This window comes from Triticum urartu, chromosome 1A (assembly GCF_056163025.1).
Source record: "Triticum urartu cultivar PI428250 chromosome 1A, HENAU_Tu73, whole genome shotgun sequence".
In the NCBI taxonomy this organism is placed as follows: Eukaryota; Viridiplantae; Streptophyta; class Magnoliopsida; order Poales; family Poaceae; genus Triticum; species Triticum urartu.
In genome coordinates this window covers 303,464,541-303,481,022 of record NC_141873.1, presented here as the reverse complement: position 1 = coordinate 303,481,022, position 16,482 = coordinate 303,464,541, and the positions used below count along the sequence as shown (strand labels likewise).

The 16,482-nt window shown below is 43.8% G+C and overlaps 1 protein-coding gene across 1 annotated transcript; it reads left to right on the top strand.

Moving 5' to 3' along the window:
• The first annotated feature begins 2,216 nt into the window (after positions 1-2,216).
• Positions 2,217-8,166, top strand: LOC125508993 (uncharacterized). The gene is made up of 8 exons (XM_048673823.2): positions 2,217-2,486; positions 4,040-4,670; positions 5,226-5,648; positions 5,751-6,041; positions 6,162-6,956; positions 7,328-7,383; positions 7,458-7,551; positions 7,678-8,166. The coding sequence occupies exons 2-8, from the start codon at positions 4,044-4,046 to the stop codon at positions 7,864-7,866; spliced, it is 2,475 nt and encodes an 824-aa protein (XP_048529780.1). The 5' UTR covers positions 2,217-2,486; positions 4,040-4,043; the 3' UTR covers positions 7,867-8,166.
• The last annotated feature ends 8,316 nt before the right edge of the window (positions 8,167-16,482 follow it).

Genomic DNA, 16,482 nt, shown 5'->3' with positions numbered 1-16,482 from the left:
GATTGTCGAAGAGGTATCTCTGGGCCCTCTCGGTCATACACATCACTATAAGCCTTGCAAGCATGATAACTAATGAGTTAGTTACATGATGATGTACTACGGAATGAGTAAAGAGACTCGCCGGTAACGAGATTGAACTAGGTATTGGGATACCGACGATCAAATCTCGGGCAAGTAACATACCGATGACAAAGAGAACAACGTATAGTGTTATGCGGTTTGACCGATAAAGATCTTCGTAGAATATGTAGGAACCAATATGAGCATCCAGGTTCCGCTATTGGTTATTGACCGGAGACGTGTCTCGGTCATGTCTACATAGTTCTCGAATCCGTAGGATCCGCACGCTTAAAGTTCTGTGACGATCGGTTTTATAAGTTTATATATTTTGATGTACCAAAGGTGGTTCGGAGTCCCGAATGTGTTCACGAACATGACGAGGAGTCTCGAAATGGTCGAGACATAAAGATTTATATATTGGAAGCCTATATTTGGATATCGGAAATGTTCCAGGTGAAATCGGGATTTTATCGGAGTACCGGGGGTTACCGGAAACCCCCTGGGGGTTTAATGGGTCAAGATGGGCCTTAGTGGAAGAGAGGAGGGGCTGCCAGGGCAGGCCGCCCCCCCTCTCCCTCTAGTCTGAATTGGACAAGGAGGGGGAGGGCGCCCCCTTTCCTTCCTCTCCCCCTCCTCCTCCCCCTTCTCCTATTCCAACTAGGAAAGAAGGGAGTCCTACTCCCGGTGGAAGTAGGGCTCCTCCTGGCGCGCCTCCTCCTGGCCGGCCGCCTATCCCCCCTTGCTCCTTTATATACGGTGGCAGGAGGGCACCTCTAGACACACAAGTTGATCGTAGAGATCTCTCCAGCCGTGTGCGGTTCCCCCTTCCACCATAATCCACCTCGGTCATACTGTAGCGGTGTTTAGGTGAAAGCCTGCTACGGTAGCTTCATCAACATCGTCACCACGCCGCCGTGCTGACGAAACTCTTCCCCGAGCTCTACTGGATCGTGAGTTCGCGGGACATCACCGAGCTGAACGTGTGCTGAACGCGGAGGTGCCGTACGTTCGGTACTGAGGATCGGTCGATCATGAAGACGTACGACTACATCAACCACGTTATCATAACGCTTCCGCTTAACGGTCTACGAGGGTACGTGGACGACACTCTCCCCTCTCGTTGCTATGCATCACCATGATCCTGCGTGTGCGTAGGAATTTTTTTTGAAATTACTACGTTCCCCAACAGGCCGTCCTCGACCACATCGAGACCGGCAACACGCCGCGCCTCGAGTACCCGGCGCGGCCATCCTTCTCTCGCCGCCGGGGCAGCTCATGGATGTCGCGGCAAATGGAGGCGGTGACTTCCTCATCGCCGGGCTCCGGTTCACGCTCCTACGGGTCGCCGGCGCTCCGCCCCGTCAAGCCGGAGCCGCAGGAGACACCGCTTGGGCGCCGCACCCGCAACGACGCCCTCGTCATCAACCAGGGTGGTCGCCCGTCCCCGCGTTCCCTCCGCCTAGTCCGGCCGAAGACCGATCCGGGGCTGCTCCCCGTGAAGCCGGAGCACGCGGAGATGGGCGCCGTCGACGAGACCGCCCTCAAGTGGGCGAAGGCGGATTACGTCCGGGAGCAGGTGGCGCGCCAGCGCCGGGCCTACGAGGAGAAGGCCCGGCATCGCGGACGCGAGGAGGGCGTCGTCGTCGTCCTCGACAGTGACGAGGAGGACGAGCCCGGGCCATCCAACCCCCCGCGCGTCGGCGACCCTGGTCAGGAGTGTAGTAGGGACGGCGGCAACTCCGGCGGGACGCAGCGCGGCGACGGCGACGACGGTGGCGGCGACTACACCCAGTTCTACAGGCTCCTCGGCATGTAGAAGGCGGGCGGCGGCCGCAGCGTAGTAGGGCTAGGCGTAGTTTGTATGTTTTTCTGTTTTTTATACGAATTTGAATGAGAAATCTCCGAGTTTGTGTCAAATTCGTATCAGATCGTCGAGTTTGCGCGATTTTGGAGGCGACCTGGGGTGACGATTGGGAATGCAATCGTCCTCACGCCGAAAATAAACGTCGATTCGATCTCAGATGGCGCTTTTCAGCATCGGCCGAACGGCTGGAGATGCTCTTAGTCTTAGGTGTAGCGTTGGTCTATCTCTTGTGCCCCGGGTTATACCCTAAAAGAAAAGTGCACCTGGTTATGAATTTAGGATAATTTTTTTCGTTTCGTCTTCCCCGTCCCCGTCAAAATCCATCTCTTCCCACAGCGACTTTTCCTCTGCGCCGTCCCGTTGAGAAATTTCCTCTTCTTCCCCGGTGCCCTAGCTCCAAGCTGCCGCCTTGCCGTGGCACCGCCCACGCCTCACACCCCTAAGCTCCCAACCCCACCCCTGTCACGCGCGTCGCCGCCTCCAACCTTATCGCGGCACCGCGGCCCTGCCGTATCCCCCAGCCGCCGCCGCCGACGCCGCCATCTTCGTCATTAGTTTGAAGGTACGAGCTTCTTGTTATCCAGGGAATTGCTCCCACCCTAAGTTAGCCCGCACGAATTTTGGGCGCGACAGCCGACGCACCATCTAGATCCGGCACTAGAAACTAGGTTTGTGATGCGATATGCCGGTCCCCAAGGATGGAGATTGTGTCGCGGGGGATGTAAATACTGCTTCTTTTGTTTGGCGTCTTCGATGGGTGTGACTGAAGCTGTGCGTGTGAGCAATTCTGCCCACACGCCTGGACTTGTGTGGTCAATCTGGCGCCTTTTCTGAATCCAGGTCGAGATCCTTCAGTTTGCCAAACAAAATTTTATGGCTGGATGAGGTAGTGAGCTGATATGCGAGGTCAAACTGTCGTCTTTTGCTTGTTCTTCTGACCTAGATCAGTGGAGTTTCTTCAAGTCATATATATAAGCGTGCTGAAAAGGGCTAGGTCAATTTAGCGCACCTGTTTGCTTATTTGGTTATGTGTTTGTGAATTTGGCATGTTGCTTTATGTGGTGGGCTGATGCGCTATAATTATCACCATCAACTCTTACCACTTATAGATGCAAAGCCAAGTTACTGTAGATTTCACTTCACATGGAGCTGCTGCAAGTCCCATATGCTAGGATGCCTTTTTTTTTCCTTTCTATGGATATTTGGCCTTATTCGCTCAGCACTGTAGCTTCTCTTGATGTTATTCTGTACATACTATAAATTCAAGCCTTATCTTTCCAGTTGCCTAACAGTCCTTCTACCATTGTAAAGCTAGGACATCTTTGCATCCATAAACTGACAGAATTATGGTTGCGTACTTATTTTGTACTCCGTCCGGAAATACTTGTCATCAAAATGAATAAAAGGGGATGTATCTAGATGTATTTTAGTTCTAGATACATCCATTTTTATCCATATTGATGACAAGTATTTTCTGACGGAGGGAGTACCATTCAGATCTCTATGCAATTATGATTGGTTAAGTTTTATGCAGTTTTACCTTCCCGTTGTAAAGCTATGTTATGATGTTAAGTCATTTATCACCACTACGCCCTCTGCATATTTCATCTTTAAGTGCTTGCTTTCACTATTCGTTCAAATTACTATGACTAATTCTTGCACTGGACTTGCACTCCAAACTCCAAGTACTTCCCGATTGATACTCTGTTTATGCAGTGTTACATGCACCATGTTTCTTTGTGCCAATTACATAGTGGTAGTGTTTCATCTGAATGAAATACAGTAGGTGGGAGCTCTGGATGAAACCGTGAGGATCTTATTAGTTTAGTACAGTTAATAGATTTGAATCTGGTAACCTACCTGTAAACAGTCATTTGACTACAAAAAATTATACCTTTTCTTGCACTTGTGAACAACCTACAGCAGTTTTCCGTAGGTCTAAGTAGCAACATGAGCATTTATCAGCAATATCTCAATTTTGAGGTACGCACAAGCGAGAAGGTTATGCATGTGTCATAATCAGACAGCTAATGGAGTAATGGAATCGTAGGGCGCCCCACACCTTCTTTGCTACCTCTACAGTTTCTTTATATTGATGGACCTTTCTTTATGTAGACTGATGGATTATGATAACTCTAGAAGACACAATCAAAGTACTTCCAAAAAGAGGACTCGTTTCAATTCTGATGATGGAAAGAGGAAACGGCTAAACTACAGGCAGGATGGCGGACATATGTCCTCTCAGCCAATAGAAACCGTTTACAGGATATTGTGCCCAGGAAAAAAGATCGGCGGTGTCTTGGGGAGAGGTGGTCATGTTGTTAAGGCCCTTAGAGACGAGACTAAAGCAAAGATACGGGTTGCTGATTCTATTCCTGGTGCAGATGAGAGAGTAATTATCATATTTGATTACCAAAATAACTCCGAACAAGCTAGTCAAAATATTTCTAATATTGATGGCCCAGAGAACATGAAGCCCCATTGTTTTGCTCAAGATGCGTTGTTGAAGATACATGATAAGATTGCTGCTGATGAAGATTCCAACGATGGAGTTACCTGTGAGAATTCTGAAACTGCTGGTGATGTGACTTCCCGAATTTTGGTTCCAGGCAATCAAGTTGGCTGCCTGCTAGGAAAAGGTGGCTCTATTATACAACAATTGCGAAATGATACCGGCGCAGGGATCCGGATCTTACCATCCGAAAACCTTCCTCAGTGTGCACTTAAGAGTGATGAATTGGTGCAGGTAAATTTGTTTTAGTAGCAAAATATCCTTTGTTGTGTTGTGTTCCAACTTGTAATGCCTTTTGCTTGTATTGATCTCCAGGGACTTTTGTATTGGTTTTGTTTAGCTTAGATTTGGATTCATTACTCTACTGTATCATTTTATTTTACTATAGAAGTTCTCTGTTATGTTTATATTCTCTGTTAAATTCCTAAATAATTGGATTTTAGAGTTTGGTATCTGGCATGGGTTAATTGATATATAGCATGTACTTCCTCCGTTCCTAAATATAAGTCTTTCTAGAGATTTCAATATGGACTACATATGGAGCAAAATGAATGAATCTATACTCTAAACCACGTCTATATACATCCGTATGTAGTCGATATTGAAATCTCTAGAAAGACTTATATTTAGGAACGGAGGGAGTAGTTTATTTTTAGATTATAGTTTACCAAGATATTTGCCAGTTCAGTTAAAATAAGATATCTGTCACTTACAACATGCTCTTTTTTGTGTGCTTTATTATCTTTAGACATGAATAATATTGATGCATAATTGCTTATATCATGTCAGATATCTGGTGCACCTTCTCTTGTAAGAAAAGCTCTCTACGAGATATCTACTCGTCTCCATCGGCATCCTCGTAAAGAAAATCCATCTCTTGAAGAAATTATAGATGCAAGCACACAAAGGAAGCGCGAGTCCCCACCACCGCTACCACATGAAAATCACATGTTACCACACCTGCATGTGGATCATCCACCACCAATGCCCTTGCTTGATCCATATAGAAACGGACCATTGCAATATCCTGTTCCTGAACCAGAAGAGTTTTCTATTAAAATTCTGTGCGCTTCTGAGCTTATTGGACCTGTTATTGGCAGAAGTGGGGCAAATGTTCGGCAGTTAGAGCAGCAGACTGGTGCTCGAATTATGGTTCAGGAATTGCACAAAGATGCTTCTGGAGAAAGGTTGATTGTTATTTCATCCAAGGAGGTAAGATGTAGATGGTTGTTTAAATTGCTATATCTCCTTATCATACCAATCTTCACAATTGAGTCCTCACAGTTTTATCTCCTATGTATTTTTTCAATCCAGATTCCGGCTGATCCAGTATCCCCAACAATTGAGGCACTTATTTTGCTCCATAGTAAAGTAAGTGAGAGCAAAGTAAGCGAACCTTCAGTAAGTGCACCTTCAGAAAGTGCACCTTCTGAGGAGCACAAATTGGTTACAAGACTTGTTGTACCATCAAAAAAAGTTGGTTGTATTATTGGGGAAGGTGGGAAGGTAATTACTGAAATGAGAAGGCGTATTGGGGCTGAAATCCGAGTTTATTCAAAAGCAGACAAACCAAAGTACTTATCTTTTCACGATGAGCTTGTGCAGGTGATTTATATTCAATTGTATCTGCATCAAGTTGTCCATATTGTTTCAATATATCTGCCTTTTTAATGTTTTTGTTTCTTGACTTGTTATTATGCTGTTACATGTGTTCCGAGCTTTCAGGTTTCTGGGTCTCCAGATATTGCAAGAGAAGCCCTCACAGAGATTGCTTCGAGGCTTAGAAATAGAATCCTCAGAGATGGAATTTCCTCTTTTGATGGTCCTCCTGCTGATATATTTCCTAGCAGGGATTTCACACTGTATGGAAGACCTGCCAATCCACCATATGGAAGGCTTGCCAATGATACCCCTTATGGAAGGCCTGCTAATGATACCCCTTATGGAAGGCCTGCTAATGATTCCCCATATCAAAGGCGGCTTGCCATTGATCAACCATACGGGCTTGCCAGTGATTCACTGTATGGAAGACCTGCCAATGATCCACTATATGGAAGACCAGCCAATGATCCACCATATGGAAGACCAGCCAATGATCCACCATATGGAAGACCAGCCAACGATGCATCATATGGGAGACCTGCCAACGATGCACCATATGGGAGACCTGCCAACGATACACCATATGGGAGACCAAACAATAAACCCCATGATTCAGTAGATTATTTCTCTAAAAGAAGAGAGTATCCTAGTGGAAGTCCATTTGCTAGCGACGCTCCACCATCTGCTTCTTATGATAGATATGCAGCATCTGCTCGCTTGCCTACTAGAGAAATGCCCTTGCCTGTTAGTCCTGGTGCTGATTATATGTCGCATCGTTCTTATCATGACCATATGCCTACTGATAGCTATTCTAGTAGAGGCATGCAGCAATTAGGCCTCTCAAGAGCTGGGAATAGTAATATGCAACAATTAGGCGTCACCAGAGCCGGAAATTCCAATGCTTATGATTACACTGAGGTACAGTTTAATGCGTCAGTTCCCCTGTTTTGCAAATGGCCCTCACCTCATAGTTTTCATTGGAAACCTGAAACTGTGTAGTGTATGCAATTTTTCCATAACTGGTTGGGATTCCTGAAGAGGGAAAAAAATATCCGTAGGTTTGCGTAGGTTATACTGATCTGCATTCATATCATTCTAGCTGTCACTTCTGTGCACTATAACTTGTTGATGTTCATTGTTTTCTTGATTGGTTGACGGTCTTTACTTATATTATCAACTTTCCTTGTCTGGCTCTGTTCATGCTGATTCACATGCGTGGACATGTGCATCTGAATATATTTGGTTCTCATTTGCTTCAGTGCTGAATAGATTCAAATTTCACTCTTCAGGCTGCCGGGCAGATGCATGGACGTGAGGATTATCAAAGAGTGGCAGATGTTACAGGGTATGTTTTCGCAGCTCGTCTCCCTTCTGAAATGCTACGTGGGAATTGTCATTGAGAGATAATCCTTTTGGCAGGTATTCAAGTAGCTCTGTTGAACTGAGGATTCCAAATAGTTCTCTGGAATCTATTGTTGGAGCTGGTGGTGTCAATCTAGCAGAGATCCGCCAGGTACCAGCTATGCTCTGATCTTTCTGAACTACAAATGGGACTGCGTCATCCATTGAGCCAGTCTTCATTATTTTATTCCCTGTAATAGTTTAGAAGTTTTTCTCATGTATAAGTTCTCGATCTCAGATCTCTGGTGCAAGAATGAAGTTGCTTGAAGCCCGTCCTGGTTCTTCGGAATCCATCATGGAGATCCAAGGTATGCCGGACCAAGTGAGAGTGGCGCAGAGCCTTCTGCAAGGCTTCATTGGTGCCAACAGCCAGAGCGTGCAGCCATCCCAGTCTTCTCGCGACGTCCATTACCCAAGGTGGAACTAAACCCTAGAGGCTTGTTGTGAAGAACAACAGAACACCGTGCAAACTCCAGGTCGATTGCCAAGCTGCCACATTAACTAGGTTGAGCGGTGTAACTTAGATCATGTTTGTTGACCAAAATAATCTGGGCTTTGGTTATTTCCAAGGATGTACTGCTAAACGTGCTTGTTTTCTTACTCTTTTTACCCCCTTTTGAGTGAAATACATCTGATGACAAGAGTTGCAAGTACTCTGTAGTCATTGTACACATGGAACCTGGATGGTTGAAGCTGTTGTTATATGCAGTGCTATTTACGAACTTCACACAGTCACATACTCACATCTGATTTTCTCCGAGACTGGCCTGACTCTTGCTATTTTGCTGATTGTGTTAGGAGGCCATAGTTTCGAACTTAGAATTCTGTTTGTAGCAGCAATTAAGCTGTTATTGGTTATTGCACTACATGAAACAACATTAGGTCTCCATTACCCTTTGTCAGCTTATATTATTGTCCATCACTAGACAATGCTTTGTGATTTGCTACCGAAAAAATGTATTGCTTTGTGCTCAGTAGTAACAATTATCTTGATGTATACATTTACCACATAATGGATGGCAATTAAGATAATTTCCCGTTTGCCTTTGTGGGGTGAACAGCAAATCAGTCCATAACTGGGTTTCTAGGGCGAACATAAAACATTTTAATTTCATTATTAGTTTCAAAATATACATTTAAATTTCACAGATCATACCATCATCTTGAACCCTTTCTCCCGCTCATTTTGCAAAACGAATCTGAAGGTAGACAGTCATAAGGCTGCCTAAGAGTACATAATGGCACATGTGGAATTCCAAAAGATAAAAAGACCCGGTGAAAAGGCAAAAGAACCCAGTAGGGTAACTAATATTCAAACAAGTTTAACATTGATTCTTTTTCTTGAGCTTTCCTTGGCCAAAAAATAGCACAATTCTTCTAGCAAAGATCAAAGGCAGCATGGCCCTGGTCCTTGGCCTTTCCTCTTGAGTCCCAATATATGACACCTGCAAAACGCAACACCTTGTCTCTATGGTCATGTTATGCGTTAAGAAAATGCAACCCCTTAATAAATAATAACTACTCCCTCTGTCCCTAGTGTAGTGTAGTGTCAAAAAAAGCATCTTACATTATGGGACGGAGGGAGTACCATAAAATACTTCAAAGGCATTTCCTGAAGGCAGCAAGCATTTCACCCTTCTACCCCCAGTCGCACCAATCAACATCCTTTGTTTCTAAATATGAGACGTTTTGGCGGTTTGAACGCATCGGCGGCGCTGGGGGTATTCCTGGAACTTCCCTGGAATACCCAAGATTCTCGTGTAAAAAAAATATACTACATGTATTATACGGTGATGATTTGGCCCATGACTCAATTGCAGCCCAAACTGCAACAGCGGCAGCCACGCACGAAGCGAAGGTATTATCCAGAGTCCACTTTCCACACACTCGTTCATTGAGCGGTTCATTGCCGAGCTCGATCTTCTACAGGATGGAAAGCAGACAACTTTGCAGTTAGCCCCTTGGGAGATGAGGAAGGCACATGCAAGACCAAAAGCTCCCCCGCAGGGGTATGCCAAGATACACACTGATGGAGCGGTCTATCGAAACCGGGGCGGCTCGGCCGTTGCTATCTGCCGAGATGATGCGGGCAACTATCTAGGGAGTTCCTCCCTGGTCATTGATGGACAGATTGATCCAGCCACTCTTGAGGCAATTGCGGTCAGAGAAGCGTTGGCGTTCGCGGAGGATCTTCTTGTGCATGATCTTATTATTTCCTCGGACTGCAAGCAAGTTGTTGATGACATTATAAATGGAAACCAGGGGCACTACGGATCCGTCATCACAGAGATAAAACTTCGATCTACTAGTTGAAGGAAATATGCCCTAGAGGCAATAATAAAGTTATTATTTATTTCCTTATATCATGATAAAAGTTTATTATTCATGCTAGAATTGTATTAACCGAAAACATAATACATGTGTGAATACATAGACAAACAGAGTGTCACTAGTATGCCTCTACTAGACTAGCTTGCTGATCAAAGATGGTTATGTTTCCTAACCATGGACAAAGAGTTGTCATTTGATTAACAGGATCACATCATTAGTTGAATGATCTGATTGACATGACCCATTCCATTAGCTTAGCACCCGGTCGTTTAGTATGTTGCTATTGCTTTCTTCATGACTTATACATGTTCCTATGACTATGAGATTATGCAACTCCCGTTTGCCAGAGGAACACTTTGTGTTCTATCAAACGTCACAACGTAACTGGGTGATTATAAAGGAGCTCTACAGGTGTCTCCAAAGGTACATGTTGGGTTGGCGTATTTCGAGATTAGGATTTGTCACTCCGATTGTCGGAGAGGTATCTCTGGGCCCTCTCGGTAATGCACATCACTTAAGCCTTGCAAGCATTGCAACTAATGAGTTAGTTGCGGGATGATGTATTACAGAACGAGTAAAGAGACTTGCTGGTAACGAGATTGAACTAGGTATGGGATACCGACGATCGAATCTCGGGCAAGTAACATACCGATGACAAAGGGAACAACGTATGTTGTTATGCGGTCTGACCGATAAAAGATCTTCGTAGAATATGTAGGAGCCAATATGAGTATCCAGGTTCCGCTATTGGTTATTGACCGGAGACGAGTCTCGGTCATGTCTACATTGTTCTCGAACCCGTAGGGTCCGCACGCTTAAGGTTACGATGACAGTTATATTATGAGTTTATACATTTTGATGTACTGAAGGTTGTTCGGAGTCCCGGATATGATCACGGACATGACGAGGAGTCTCGAAATGGTCGAGACATAAAGATTGATATATTGGAAGCCTATGTTTGGATATCGGAAGTGTTCCGGGTGAAATCGGGATTTTACCGGAGTACCGGGAGGTTACCGGAACCCCCCGGGAGCTATATGGGCCTAAGTGGGCCTTAGTGGAAAAGAGAAGGGGCAGCCCAAGATGGGCCGCGCGCCCCTCCCCTCCCTTGGTCCGAATAGGACAAGGAGAGGGGGCCGGCCCCCCTCTCTCTTTTCCCCCCTCCGCGAATCCTATTCCAACTAGGATTGGGGGGGGGATCCTACTCCCAGAGGGAGTAGGACTCCTCCTGGCGCGCCTCTCCTAGGCCGGCCGCACCCCCCCTTGAGCCTTTATATACGGAGGCAGGGGCACCCCAGAGAAACACAAGTTGATCCACGTGATCATATTCTTAGCCGTGTGCGGTGCCCCCTTTCACCATAGTCCTCGATAATATTGTAGCAGTGCTTAGGCGAAGCCCTGCCGCGGTAGTACATCAAGATCGTCAACACGCCGTCGTGCTGACGGAACTCTTCCCCAACACTTTGCTGGATCGGAGTCCGGGGATCGTCATCGAGCTGAACGTGTGCTAGAACTCGGAGGTGCCGTAGTTTCGGTGCTTGATCGGTCGGGCCGTGGAGACGTATGACTACATCAACCAAACGCTTCCGTTGTCGATCTACAAGGGTACGTAGATCACACTCTCTCCTCTCGTTGATATGCATCACCATGATCTTGCGTGAGCGTAGGAATTTTTTTGAAATTACTACGAAACCCAACACTAGTTTTCATTGTAATTTTATTTTTGAGGGGCGAGCCGTCAATGGTGAGGCCCATAGTTTAGCTAAGCACTCTCTTACTCTCGGTCCGGGACGCCACGTTTGGTTGGCCAATCCCCACGATCCGAATTGTATCCCACTACATCAATAAAGCTTAGCTTATCCCTAAAAACAACGCACGAAGCGAGACACGGCCGAGCGGGCGTCTGGTTAGGCGCGCGACTCGTCTGCAGCCACTGCTCGTCTCCCTCCCCAATCCCAAATCGATCCCCTTTCCCCTCTTCGAGCACTGCTCCAGCGCCCAGGTCCGGCCGGCCCTCTCCTGCGCCGCCGTCTGTGTGAGATTTCTATTGAGCCAAGGCTTGGCATTTAGGGGGCATGATGAAAGTGAAGACTCGCTAAATAAAGGAAATTTCCTTGAGCTTCTAAATTGGCTAGCAGGAAATTTTGAAGAGGTTGATAGGGTTGTTCTCAAGAATGCTTCACAGAACTGCAAGATGACTCACCATGATATACAACAAGAGGTGATCAAATGTTGTGCACAAGAGACTACTAAGGCCCTGTTTGGTTTAGCTTTTATCGACGGAGCTACTTTCTTGCATGGCAGCATTTTGTCCACTTCATCTATTTGCTGCTTGGCACAAGAGAAGTTGGTTAGGCTTGCTACAAAGTTTTATGCTTCCGATTTTACAAGTGATGAACTGGCAAGACTTCCATGGCAACTAAACATGTATGTTATTAATGTGCGTAGAGATGAAAGGTTTCAAAACCTGAAAAATCTGTGTCGGCTTTCAGTTATGCTTGTTGAGACAAACAAGCATGAACTATATCATATTGTTTACAAGCTTCTTAAGTTGGTATTGATTCTCCCAGTAGCTACTGCTAGTGTTGAAAGGGTATTCTCTTTAATGAGCTATGTGAAGAATAAGTTAAGGAACAAAATGGGTGATGAATATTTGAACAATTGTTTGGTTACATTTGTTGAGAGAGAATTTTTCAATCAAGTGAAGGATGAAGATGTCATCAATCTCTTCCAGAAAGGCGACCGCAAAGTTATATTGTAAGAAGGATATCATCACTTTATCAATCAAAAGGTACTTATGTATTCATGTTGTTATGGTCTGATACATTGAAATATTGCTACTGCCATTATCCTAGTGTTGTTTTGTTCATATATTGCTTGTGGTCTGTTGTTTGGTTCATATACTATGTTTAGAGCAAAAAAAAAAAAGGTGAATACCCAGCCTTCATTTCCTGGAGCCGCCACTGTTTGAACGTTTCGGCAGTACCTCTCAACAACCTGAAAATAAAAACGCATGAATGATCACTGTTGATGAAGTAGGCCAGCATTGATCTTAACACATTTGCAAGCTGACAAGTTCTTGTACAATGGATAGAGAGCTGAAGGCACTAGACAGCCAAGAACTAACGACTCACAGCCAGAGTCGGTTTCAACAGAAACAAGGCAGTGACAGCCAAGAACATCTCTCATGCTCATTTAAACCAAAGGAAACCAACAGAAGAACAAAATCAGCAGTGAGCTTATACTCGACCGAACAGAAAGAAACCCTACACAGTGGCATGCCACCGTGTCGTGTTATTATTTTTCTGCTGCTTTGTTACGGTGTCGTCTTTTTTCACCTAAAGGAACAGCGACGTTCTTCCTTTTGACACCTCTGGAAGTTCCAAAGCCCCTGGGCCAAGACAGGTTCTGAAAAAGGAATAAGTGAAACTTCAGAGGGAAACACTAATGATGGTAAGAGTGGCATGCACAGAAATGATTCACAGGGACATGTTTGGCATAACACAACAAAGAGCTCAAAAGGTTCATCTGCACCAATTGTCATAAGCAAGTATAACTTGAAACAAAAGCTACCTCGTCAGCTGAAAGCTCCACACCTGCAAAGTTACCGTCTTCAGACGCTGCCCACTTTAGCTATCCGGGCAGCATATATCGCATCAGCTAGTACTATAATTGGTTCATGTTGACCTAGTACAAGTTTTGAGGACATTAGAAGTAAACATCAGCGCCTCTAGGTGAGATCATTGCATCAAACGAGGTAAAAGTACATCACAAACAAATTCACCGTGTATTTCAACCTATTATATGTATGAGAATCTACAACAAACTTAAATAAAACAACCTGAACCTTACGATCAGGTTTTAGTCGCAGTGAACAGATGGAACATATATATTAAACTGTGCACTAATTTGTCATTTTTTCTATTTAGTACATATTTCGATGGACACGTCTGATCTATATGTATGAGGAAGTATCACTTCTTCGGAAAAGTGTCTGATGTATAACAAAAGAGAACTGTTTTTTGTTCGACTGCTTAGGCTGGTTAGTTATGTTGTTTGTCTTGCAGGATTATCTGGTGCAGTTTCACGTGCTAATACTTTCACATTTTCCGTTCACTCCCAATTGGAAGAGACAAGAAGCCATTTGATTTCCAAGGGAATTAGCATCTGTACGGCATTTCACCACTATGAAAAATAAACTTACTTGCATAGCTAGAGCAAAGCCATAATTAATTATGCCTTCTCTAGCTTTAGTTCACCGTTCACGTATAAAAATCTAAATAAATTGGTAGTTTCAATAAAAAAAAACTTCATTTCAGTGCTTAAAATTACAAATAGCATGCTTCTTCGGTTGATGCTAGAAGTGTATATTGTGTGATCCTGTAGCATGGACTGAAGTGCCATGAGTGTTGTGTAAGAAATACTACAGCCATCCAAAGTTAATTGAACCGTTCTCTGTTTCAAAGTTAATTAAATCGCTCTCTGTTTCAAATTGTTTCGTATTTATCAGCTGAATTTGTATATGCCTATTGATTGTTGATCTACCAGATGTACAGTGACTTTTTTATATATCTGAATGGTATTAAGTTCTACCCAAGCAGAAGTGCTGTTACAATTGGACGGCCATCATTGCCGCAAAAACTGTAAGTTAGTCTATTCATTTCATATGATTTATTTTACTGGGGTTATTACTGGGGTTAGCGAAACATATAATAAGGATACAGAAAAACAATGTATGGATCATTCTGCTGCTAGAAAGTTGCAAGATGTTCCAGGTTTCAGCAACCTATGCTTGTCAGGATCACTGAAAGTTCGATTGTAATGTACTACATCTTGGCCGTTCTAATTTTTCTCCGACATTGTACTCCCTGATTTAGTACAAAAGTTACAAATCTGTACTAAATCAGTGACACTTATTTTAGGACGGAGGGAGTATTTGATTGAGATCATGCGTGATGCGTCAGCGAGAAACTGGCGCAGCGAAGTGCCACACCATAAGCTTCTACTGTATGCTATGGTCCATGGGCTTAACAGAACAATTCTTCCACTTCATTGGTTTAGTATACTCATGTCATTCAAGAAAAAAATGGTGTGCCGTATATAGGCCATAGCAGCCATCCAAGCATATAGCTTGATTACATCAGCAAACTGACACCTCAATGGCTCCATCTATCCACTGAAACATCCAAGCAAAATTCTGAAAACCAGATAATGGAGTTGGTACACATGGCAGAAGACGATCTTCTCAACGAGCACTATTAATCCACAAATATAAGAGCGAGAATCATGTTGAGGCACAACTTTCGCTGTTGTGCATTGACTCTGCATTCAGAGGTGAAACTAGTTGGTCAGTATCTTGCGTCCAACAAGTGGAACACTATACACACTAACATCATAAAGAAAAATGTCAAATCAAGATCAACATTATGTAACTAGAAGAGAATAACTTCTTTTGAAAACATGTAACTAGAAGTCTAGAACTATATTTATTTGTCACCACTCGCAAATTTGAAATGAATTCCTGAATATATTGTACTCCCTCCGATATCTGAAAAGAAGACATAAATTTTGTTCTGAAGTCAAACAGTGCAAAGTTTGACCAAGTTTGTAGAAAACAAGAACTATGATACCAAATTAATATTGATATATTCTTTTCATATGCCTATGATATTGCATTTTTCTCCTCTCGGTGTTGGACCATGAAAATCAAACAAGATAATTAACTTTGGTAGTTTGGTTAATCTATAAACTTCTTTATAGGCTACTAAATACTAGTGGTGCGGGTATAGTGAGTAGAATCACCGCATAAAAAAGGGAAGTAAGGCAAGGAAGCCTGCATAGACTAGAAAGTTACAAAAGAAAAAGATATGTAGCATCACAATGATCATTTATACAAACAAACTAAGAAGGCAAGAGCAAGCTAATTAGATTAAGTTGACATACAATAAATAATTGATATGTTAACGACGTATTCAAAATGACACTGAGTTGACACAGGTATAAAGTTTTTTTAAAAATAGGCATAAGACAGACACTAAGCTGAGAACAGTATACTTATTATTTCAACGAAATATAGGCATAAGGCAATCAATGTGCAATCCACAATAAAAGTCTATTTTCCTTGAAAGAGGGTGAACACCCGGGGCTCGATGGAGTACATCTACAAGCATGGAAATCACACATGAAACCTGTAGAAAGTTATGGAAGCGTCTCAACCCTCCAACAGGGAGAGCCCGCAGGTTATATTGATCGAGTGAGGGTGTCTCACGAGGAGTACAGAAAGGTTCGGTTGGAATTCAACCAACCAGAGATATTACAAAGAGAGATAGGGACAGAAGGTTAAACAGAAAAGGACTCTATCTATGGCGCAAGACAAGTCCTTACTGTCAACTACTCCCTCCGTTCCTAAATACTTGTCTTTCTAGGCATTTCAACAAGTGACTACATACGGAGCAAAATGAGTGAATTTACATTCTAAAATATGTCTACATACATCCGTATGTAGTAGTCATTTGAAATGTCTAAAAAAACAAATATTTAGGAACGGAGGGAGTATATCCCTACAATATCTCATGTTTAACGGACGCGGAGGAATTGATCACGAGCACACAGGCTCTCGGAATCTATCCCACTCGATATGTCGTCGTGATTCGTTTTACCAAACACACGTGACCGCTGCAGGGCCCAGCAGACGAGGTGGAATAGAAAAAGA

Excerpts from the sequence above, each read along its gene's own strand:
- LOC125508993 (XM_048673823.2), top strand. The coding sequence starts at position 4,044 with ATGGATTATGATAACTCTAGAAGACACAATCAAAGTACTTCCAAAAAG. Across the intron at positions 4,671-5,225 it reads AGAGTGATGAATTGGTGCAG|ATATCTGGTGCACCTTCTCT; the intron begins GTAAATTTGTTT and ends ATATCATGTCAG. Across the intron at positions 7,552-7,677 it reads ATCTAGCAGAGATCCGCCAG|ATCTCTGGTGCAAGAATGAA; the intron begins GTACCAGCTATG and ends TCTCGATCTCAG.